This window comes from Gymnodraco acuticeps, unplaced genomic scaffold (genome assembly GCF_902827175.1).
Source record: "Gymnodraco acuticeps unplaced genomic scaffold, fGymAcu1.1, whole genome shotgun sequence".
Classification (NCBI taxonomy): domain Eukaryota; kingdom Metazoa; phylum Chordata; class Actinopteri; order Perciformes; family Bathydraconidae; genus Gymnodraco; species Gymnodraco acuticeps.
This window is the reverse complement of record NW_022990690.1, coordinates 1-10,626: the sequence shown is the minus strand read 5'-3', so window position 1 is coordinate 10,626 and position 10,626 is coordinate 1. Positions and strand designations below refer to the sequence as shown.

The 10,626-nt window shown below is 37.5% G+C and overlaps 1 protein-coding gene across 1 annotated transcript; it reads right to left on the bottom strand.

Moving 5' to 3' along the window:
• Positions 1 to 403: 403 nt before the first annotated feature.
• LOC117555437 (endophilin-A1-like) lies at positions 404 to 10,085 on the bottom strand (the record flags this gene model as incomplete). Its single annotated transcript, XM_034230324.1, is given in 8 exon segments — positions 404 to 5,982; positions 6,421 to 6,551; positions 6,833 to 6,939; positions 7,403 to 7,561; positions 8,227 to 8,360; positions 9,050 to 9,193; positions 9,703 to 9,775; positions 10,017 to 10,085. Coding segments are annotated over 8 exon segments (1,014 nt in total), but the record flags the coding sequence as incomplete, so codon positions are not given.
• Positions 10,086 to 10,626: the final 541 nt, after the last annotated feature.

Below are 10,626 nucleotides of genomic sequence, written 5' to 3'. Positions count from 1 at the left end.
AGCAGTGAGAGGACACAGCTCCACAGCGCCACTAGCGGCCACAGTGCGTCATTACAGAAGAAAACAAAAACATTTATTCAATAAAATCTCAAATAAAATACAGCTTCTGTAATTGTGAAGAGAGTATTTATAACAAATTAACATATTAATATATCATTTATATATTTAAATTAGCAGTTATATATCTCTGTGTGTCATTTACACACAGTTTATTGGACTATTGTCTTTATATTGCATATTTTTAATCTGTAAACCTTTGTACAACCTCTAGAATATATGTTCTTCTTCTGATAAATACATTTAGACATATGAGTTTAGAAACATGCCAATTTTCTTAATTAAAATATACCAAAAATCACAAAAAACTATAGAAAATAAAATATTTCAAAAACAGATTGGACTCTTTTACAGCATTTTAACCATAGTGTTAATTCTTTATTGTCATAACATCGTAGATCATCTTAACGACAAGCAGTTATACATACAGTGGTCTTAGATTATATCAGCGTTCAATACGAGGAGAGCAACACTTAGTTAGTATCACAGCTAGCTTTTTCCATTAACCACCCCCCATTATATAACCCTAAAAACCCTCCTCCATGTCTCACACCAATGTATTAACAACCGTCAACAGACAGACATAGGAATACATAAATAAATACATAAATAAACAGCAACACGGTGTGTATCATCACACACACACACGTAGCTCACCAGAAGACACCGTAGAGGCTGAAAAGGCTCATTTAAAAGCCACAAGGCAAACAGTTAAACGCAGACCATGGACACGTTTTTATCTGCGGTGCATTAAGGTGGGGTCGGAATAATCGGAAAGCTTAATTCGAGACGATGTTATCAGCCTATTGAAAAAAGGCGTTATCAACCGGCTAAACCAACTAGAAGGTTTTATCATCGATTGTTTTACAACTCCTAGATTCCCGTGTAAAACTGTTTTGTTTGTGTTTACAATGTTCAGTTTACTACACACGTAATTGTAATTATTGTAATCCAAATCATCATTCTTTCCGAAGCAAGTTTTCTTTTCGCCCTAACCTAAAGAAGTTGTAGTTATTTAGATAGTTTAGTTTCCAAAAGAAGACGTATTTTGTCGCCCAAATCAAAGACGTTGGAGTTTTGTGCATAAAACAAAAATACTTGTAGTTTGTTTCCTTAAGAAGTTCAATATTTATCGTCTACCTAAACCTAAAGAGCATTTTCTCGGCTATACTAAAAGAAGTTGACATTTTAAACCGAAAAAAGGTTGTGGTTTTTGGGCCTAAATCTAAAGAACTATATGCCTACATTAAGAAGTTGTACGTGTGTCGCCTTTACGTAACAAAACAACTTGTTTTCGTTGCGTTTCATTCAATTTTCATTTCACTTTTACATCGTAGCAGCTGTAAATTGATTGTATAGCATAGCAGTTTGTAAAGCAGGCACCATATGACTTTTATTAGACTGATAACCAATCATAATGCTCATTTAATAGGCTGATAACATTAGACAATTGGTGAAAAAACTCCAGTTAATGCCCCTAAAGTCCGAACCACTCGGAAAATGGGCGATCATTTTGGTCCAAGTCTTTCCCTGTTGAAGAGATATCACTTTGGAGCTGTGATGCATTCGAGGACAGGCTGTACAATTGCCTCTTTAGTCTGTCAGTTTTAGAGACTGAATTTGAAGTGAGGCAGTCTCTTTAAGGTGAAAAGGGGTAGCGGAGCGTAACACTGTACAAGTCCCTCACTGAGGTTAGAATACACGTCGCCAGAGAGGGCAAATCAGCATGACGGGGAAAAACACCCAAAATAAAAAGAGCAGCAAAACAATTCTGTTTACACAAATAAATAAAAATATTCAAGAAAATTCAAGTTTTAAAGCACGTTGTCATTTGGAGAAGAGTGCTATACAACTGTAGCATACAAAATAAATAGCTGGACGATAGAAAATAAAGAGTAAACATCCGTTAACTTCCGGCATGACACACATCTCCCCGATTGTTATTATGGAAAACCGTCTGTAGCAGAAGTAGAGTCGCATGCAGCTCACAGACGATCCACAGGCGGACTCAGAAAGCAGGCTTCAGACGTAAACAAAGACAAATAAAACACAAGAAAACTCAACTTTTACAACCAGAAAAGCAGGACATGGCAGAAAGATAGATTGTAAAGTTAGTTTGTGCTTTAGAAATGTAAGAGATGTCCACGTTGTTATTATCTCTTCCTTGTTATTATTAGATCCTCATTTATTGCCTTGGTACTCGATGTTTATTGACTGATCGTATGTTTCAATAGTATTTATATTTGTGTCTGAAACACCCTTAAGAGGAAACTCTCCAGTCCTCCCATTATAAAATATCCTTTTGTAAACTATTTCATGGCTATTGGGTAATATGTCTCAACTCGTGACGTTAGGTATTCAAAATACACGTTCAGAGTAAATAGATACCCCTACTCTAATAGAAGTTATTGTACGTTTTGAAACACCAAAAAGGTACTGTATAAACTCTGAAATACCTCATAGCTACACGTTAAAAACGACAGAAAAGTCTGGTTTCTGGAGTCCATCAAAAACATCCAAAAATATAAATCAGGGAATGGGAAAAACATGTTTAAGTTTTATATCTTTCAAAAATGTTCCTAGGCAGTAGGCTACATATTAGTGAGAGTTTGGTTTAGTCCGCGCCCGTAAAGTCCGGAAATTAGCATTTATTTGATCCTTTAAACCCAAATGAACTCTGGATACATAACATTTCTTTGAGTTTAAACATATTCAGTTTTCAGGCGATAAAAACGTTTACTTTTAAGTATTCTGCTCAACACTACAAGTACTGGAATGTGAAGCGAAAGGCTAGCCGGTTAGCCACATCTGGTACATTAGCATTAGCCATGCTAGCATACATTTTTGTTATAAACTCAGGCGTAATAAATATTGTCTGGATAGAAAAAACCCTAAGCTTTTTTTATTTACTAATATGGACGAGATGTTAAATATTCAATATAATATCCGGGAAGTTTTAGAAATGTTAATCATAGTCCGATCTGTGACACAATTCAGTGTTTAATGTGCAATGGAGTCGATATTAACGCAGCACCAAACTGACACCCATTCCAACAACTGGTGTAAATATTAGTAAGTTCTTCAGTCTTCATTTGTAGTTTGAACAGACCAACAAAACATGAGGACATACCATCTTAACAATGCTTCAACATTTCCTTTACACCCCTATAACTGACACAAATGGACTCATCTGTCTAATGTAAAAGTACTGACGGTTTATATTTCCCTCCAAAAGCAAAATCTAGTTTCCAAAAACCAGGGAATTTAATTATTGAAGAGATTTTAACAATAAATAACTTCTTTTATAAGTGCTTAGTTAGAGTAGACTGTTCAACACTGCCTTGTAGGAACACATCTGATACGTATGAACACACTATGATGGAGGAACAGTTATAGCCATCGTAAAGTCCCACTTTAGAGCCATTGTAAGTGATCAAATCCATAAAGAACTGGTTTCACCAACACTGACCGCTAACTAACAGAACAGGAACTCTTCAGAACATTAAAATGTGATTTTACACACCATCAGGCAACCTTAAGGGTTCATTCTTGATGTTCTGATTAAACCTGAATACATTAAAAACCCTCCAGAAACGTTCCTGTCATATAGTTCAAAGTTCTAGTGTTCAAACCGTTCTCTTGAATCTTATTGGACGATACGAAGATTTCGGAATGAAAAACGTTTCTGTCAGCAACGATGTCGTCAAAGTATGTTCCTGTTAAAACTGATCAACAATTTTACGCTTATCATTTCCTTTGAGACGCAGACTGTTTCCGGAACGTTTGAGCGACTTTTAAAGACCTCTTCACACCTAAAACTCCAAAACAAATGTAGTGTTTCTGTGAAATTGTACATGTTCAATCTGGTTTGTTTCGCAGTAAAGAACCATACATGACCTTTACTCATACATTATCTGCGTCTTACTAGACGACCAGGTGTTATCAATTCAGCTTGTAGCCTCCTATCACATATTGAAGTAATGGAGATCAATGAATGTACCTTTCGTCGCTGCTCTAATAATCTTACGGCAATACAAGCAGCAAATGATTCTGTATTTTATTGATCCTCTGGTGTCCTTATTTCCCCATCCTCTTTCCTAATCCCTCAGGAAAATGCCAATGAAGTCGATGTAGCAAAAAAGACTTTGGTTATTTTGATAAAAGTGTGGTCTCTTGTCCCCTGTGTGTTTCCCTGGCCTTTCGTTCTGACCATTGCCTCTCCAAACGTTCTGTACGGTTACATCATTGGTCCAAAGTTTCAACCATTTAAATAAAAGGTCTTAAGGCCTAGAAATAAACTATGGTTCAGTTTCCACAACCGTCATTCTCATCGGGATGCATCTCTGAAAGTTGAGAAGTCTGCACCAAAACTGTGGAAAGACCAGAATGTTCTGATCGTAGTTCTAGATATATATACGACTTAAAACAGGGATTTCAGAACGGCTACCACTGAGTCCTGCATGCAAAAGCCACGAATAAGACGAGTTAACAAACCTCTACTCCACACAGAACACACAAAACACTGTGGATGGGTAACTCAGAGTAATGCAAAGATAGAAAAACAAGCATTTATCCTCTGAAAACCCACGATTTATCTGTTCCCCAAACCCTCTGTTCAATGCAACTGGTCTGTGCTGGTCGAGTGGGAAATCACAAGCTGTTTGTCGACACTTAAAACAGTAAATATTAAAAGATCAATCAATGACCGATCGTCTTTCTGTAAAGATCTACTTATTGCAGATACGGCTTTATTCCAAAGAAACCCCCAAATCTCATAGCTATACGTTAAAAACGACAGAAAAGTCTTGTTTCTGGTGTCCGTCATACAGCGGCAAGGTAAAAACATCCAAACATATAAATCAGGGAATGGAAATAACATGTTTAAGTTGTATATCTTTAAAAAATGTTCATAGTTAGTAAATATTAGGGATTTTGGTTTGGTCCGTAAAGTCCGGAAATTAGCCCAAATGAATTCTGGATACATAAAGTTTCTTTGTATTTGAACATATTCAGTTTTCAGGCGATAAAAACGTTTACTTTTAAGTATTCTGCTCAACACTACAAGCACTGGAATGTGAAGCGAAAGGCTAGCCGGTTAGCCACATCTGGTACATTAGCATTAGCCATGCTAGCACAGATTCTGTAGTAAATCCAGGGCGTCCGATCACTGATTCGGCTGGTTCATGCGTTCAGCCACTGTGCGGACAATCTAAGAAAGGCAGGATCAAGATATTTAGTCAAAAAGCTGTATACATTATGGAGCCATGCTGAGAGGCTAGCCAAAGGAAGGGAACGAGAGCGATAGAAGGTGGGGAAGACCCTGAAAGATGCTTAAGACAATCACAGGAAGGCAAGTCAAAGTAGAAAAGACAGCAAGAAGAAGACGGCGTTGCAGATTATCGGACTTTGTGCTTTCTCGGTCATATAGAGTAGGTAACAGCTCACATACAGACACACACATGCACATTTACCCGCTAACTCAAGTCTGCAAAGCCTCTTTAGTATCCACTGCTGCCCGGCGACATCATGAGCGTCCATTTAAATCCCTCGTTTCTACTTCTCTTCTGCATCGAATCCCGCCCAAAATCTTCCTCTCGGTCCGTTTTGTGAAAGCACAGAAGAAGAAGAAGAAGAAGAAGAAGAAGACGAAGAAGAAGACGAAGAAGAAGGAGTGGAAGGATTGTTGTTTATGTAAATACTGGATTCATACTGGGAGGATTCCGGGGTCCTAATGGGGCAACGGCACCAGGATATCCACGTAGTTGATGGGGAAGAAGCCCGATTGGCCGTTGATCATCCCCTCGTACCAGTTGTCGTCGATCTGATTGGTCAGGGTGATCACGTCGCCTTCTTTGAAACCAAGTTCGCCTTCGTTCTCCGGCTCAAAGTCGTACAGCGCTCGGCAGCAGGGCTGGTCCAACGGGGCTGAAAAACAAACATAGAGAGATTTGATCAGTAAACAGCACTCCCTAACGAGTGTCTATGAGACGACTAAAGATCATCAAAGCCAACATTAGCCGCCTTTAGCTTAGCGCTGGTGACGTGAAGTCATGTGACCGTGCTGTAGTTCCTTTATAGCCCAACATTAGCCACCTTTAGCTTAGCGGTGGTGACGTGAAGTCATGTGACCGTGCTGTAGTTCCTTTATAGCCCAACATTAGCCGCCTTTAGCTTACCGGTGGTGACAAGAAGTCATGTGACCGTGCTGTAGTTCCTTTATAGCCCAACATTAGCCGCCTTTAGCTCAGCGGTGGTGACGTGAAGTCATGTGACCGTGCTGTAGTTCCTTTATAGCCCAACATTAGCCACTTTTAGCTTAGCGGAGGTGACGTGACGTCTTGTGACCGTGATATTGTTTTGTACCTGGTGATCTCCCGGGGGATTTGGCAGAGTTTATCCCCCCGTTGAGGCTCTCTGTGGGCGGCAGCAGCTCCAGAGTCGTCCGGGGTTTGGGAATGTACTCCTTCCTCGGTTTGGTGGAAACTTGCTTTATCCTGGAGGGACACACATAGGGAATTTAAATTGATTAATTGGTCAAAACTCTGCAGCTAATAAAAAATGGATTAATAAGTTAATAAGTTCATTAATTAAAATAGTTTCCTATAAAATAAAATCAAAGCAAGAATTCCTAAAACTCTGCAATTAAGGTGCAGTCATGCAAAAGAATCCCCAGCTTTTTTGCAAATTAATGAATTAAAAAACTGCAAAACAATCCCTAGAATTCTGGAAATACAAAAAATAAATGCCTGAATGAATAAATCAGCGACGGCGTTACCTGTCCTCCATCTTGCTGGAGAGCTGCTGCAGGATCTGTGCAGAACGACTGTGGGAACTCCAGCTGAGCCGAAACCAACGCTGCCAGCTGGAGCGCACCTGCTCTATCTACAACACACCCACACACACACACACACACACACACACACACCACACACACACACACACACACACACACACACACCACACAACACACACACACACATCACACACACACACACACACACACACACACACACACACACACACACACACACAGCACACAGCACACACACACACACACACACACACACACACAAACACACACACACACAACACACACACACAACACACCACACACACACACACCACACTACACACACACAACACACACACACACACACACACACACACACACACACACCACACACACCACACACACCACACACAACAACACACACACACACACACACAACTCAAAGGTGAGCAAATGCTGTTTTCCGTCTCTCGGTCAGACAGAGCGAGACATCTGATTGGTTAACCGTGATGTTAATTGGCAGGTTAATTGGTATGCTAATTGATCTATCCTCACGTCGCTCTCCAGCAGGTTGAACATGCTCTGCTCGGCGATCTCTTTGCTCTCGTCGAACTTCTCCAGCGCCTGTTTGATCTCCTCGTCCTGAACCTTCCCCTGACGCTTCTTCTTATAGTCGAAGTCCAGGCGGCGGCCCTCCATCTTCTTCAGGTGGTGCTGCGGGACACGCAGGGGAAGAGAGGGGCACATGGAGGACTGTTAGGCTTCTTCTACGAGTTCGTCACATTTTTAGTCATTTTATCCTTCATTGTTTTCGTCCTTACTGGTTTCATTATTATTATTTTTTAATAATAACAATCTCGTAATTTGAGAGCTTGTTTTCAAATAAAAAGATATATATAATTAAGTCATTAAATACAGATAAAAAATGATTAAATGCAAAGGCTAATTATCTGCAATAAAATATAATTAAAAATAGATAAAAGTATATAAATAGTACTAATAATTTAGTAAATAAATTAAATATAATAATTAAATATAAAATGGAAAAAATACATTAAAAATATTAAATGTTAAATAAAATATATAAAATAAAGGCAAGATTATTAATAATAATAATACATGGGATTTCTATAGTGCTTTTCCTAATGCTCAAAGACGCTTAACCTTCTTGATTAAGGAGATTAAATAGATTAGATCGAGTAAAATAAATACATTCCAGTAAAATACAATTAAATTGATTAAATACAGGAAATAGGACGATATAATAAAACGTAGATAAATAAAGAGAAGAGTTTGAAATCAGATTGATATGTTCCTCACATGAGACCTGGATCCTATGCTGCAGTTTCTAGTGTATATTGAATAGTTTATCTTTGCACCTGGATCTCCTTGAGGTCCTTGTCGTAGAGGTTCTGCAGCGGGTCGATGAAGTTCTGTTTGACCTCGATATCCAGAGCGTCCTTCACCTCGCCGAGCTCCTTCATCGCCTCGCTGGCGTCCATCAGAGCCAGGCCTGAAGGGAACACAGAGCAATGTGATCAACTGTTATGAAACACCTCTGATCCCCACGGGGTATCAAGGGTTTCAGTTTTATTCAATAAAGAAAACACTTGAAAAAAGACCTGAATGTTGCGATTAGTTAAAATTAGTATAAATAAAATAAAGTTATGCAAAAAATAATCCCCAGAAAAAGTTTAATTTAGATAATGTATTAAACCAGATAAATAATAATATTTAAAATAATGCAAATATTTTTAGATTTTTAAAATTATGATAAATAAATAAAAAATAAAAAAATGAATTAAAGTTATGAACAAAAAGTTGAGTCTAGATAATTTGATAGGTAGTTTAAAATAAATAGTAATAAATAAAAACTTTAGCAAAAATCCCATGAATTTAACAATTAGGGTGAATAATTTTAAATAATACAAATACAAAAATAAAATACAGTTAATGCAAAAAAAAGCCTTGCATTAACTTAAGATAATTAGAGAATTAAATAATAATATGCTTAGATATTAGAATAGAATACAGCGATGGAAAAAAGACACTTAGGATAAATTCTAGAATTTTGTAACTAGGATGAATTTGATATATCAATGAAGATAATCAAGAGACTCACTGTTACACTTTTATTTCCTGCAGATGAAATCACAATGTGTAATAAAGAGAGAGAGAGGAGATGGATGAATAGTGTCGTACCGAAGCTGGACTCGTCCCCCAGCTCCCGCCCGAAGCGCAGCATGGCGTCCCCCAGAACGCTCTCCGCCTGCGGGTAGCCCGGACCCTTCTCCTGCCCGCGCATCTTAGACATCGTGCTGATCATACTCAACTTCGCCCGGGACGCTGAGCGGGAAACATCGTTACGAATATTATTAGAAACGGTAGAATTAAATACAATAAAACAGATGAAATTCAGAAAAATAGATAGAATTTATTTAATAGATAACAGACGATAAAATATATAGATTTTTAGTAAAACAACACAATTCATTTGATAAAGTAAAATACAAATGTAAAATAGATTCATTTTAATATAAATGAAATATAATTAAATAGATCAAATATAATAAGATAAAATAATAAAATTGATAAAAAAGAAACCCAATTATCCTACTTTAGTTATTTGTAAATAAATGTGTAATTAAATCAAAATAAATACAATAAATTATATCAAAATGTAATTAAATCAAACCTTTAATGAAAAAATGCAATTTAATTCAATAAAATAAATAAAACATAAAATACAATTAAAATAAATAAAAATAAATTAAAACAAAATAAAACAAATAAAATAATTGAAAGAAATTGAAAGAATAAAATCAAATGAAATAAAACCGAGTTAAACTAAAGACCTGGGTTTGGCTGCAGGTATTCTGTAGTTTTCGTCATGATGTCCAGCACGGCTCTGCTGGTGACGTCCACCTTCTGCAGGGAAACATCAATATACATATTAATATATATATATATATATATATATATATACATTAACCACTATCTACCCGTTAACAATGGCAGGTCAATGACATAGACAATACAAACAAAAGCAAATACAAATTACACACATTAATTAAAATATAATTTAAATGTCATAACTTATTATTTCACAAACATTTTGATACTATTTTAAATGTAAATTGTAATTCAGTCAAAAAACACGAATATTTACTTTTTCCATTTCCTTGAAGTCTTCATCGAGCTTTGTTCCCTCGGCCCCCCCGACCTTCTCACTGACTTTCTGCAGAAACACACAATGTATTTATTTTAAAATATTGTGTGTGTGTGTGTGTGTGTGTGTGTGTGTGTGTGGTGTGTGTGTGTGTGTGTGTGTGTGTGAGAAAGAGGCAGATGTTTCACGTCTACACACCGTGCAAACATAGGTAAACATGTGTGTGATCACGAGACCACGTACACACCTGAGCACCTGCATGTGTGTGTGTGTGTGTGTGTGTGTGTGTGTGTGTGTGTGTGTGTGTGTGTGTGTGTGTGTTGTTTTGATGAGATCTAAAGACAATAACGTAGGACAGATGAGGAGGAAGATCCAGTTGCCATGGAGACAGAGATCTTAGTGCCATCTCATGTTTCCCAAGGAATACACACACACACACACACACACACACACACACACACACACACACACACACACACACGTTTCTGATAAACGTGTGTTTAAAGTATTGAAAATCTGAATGAGGTTTAGAGGGAGAGGGAGAGAGGAGGGCGAGAGATGGGATTAGGAAGGTGGAGAGGAAAGTAGAGAGAGAGGGAGAGAGAGAGGA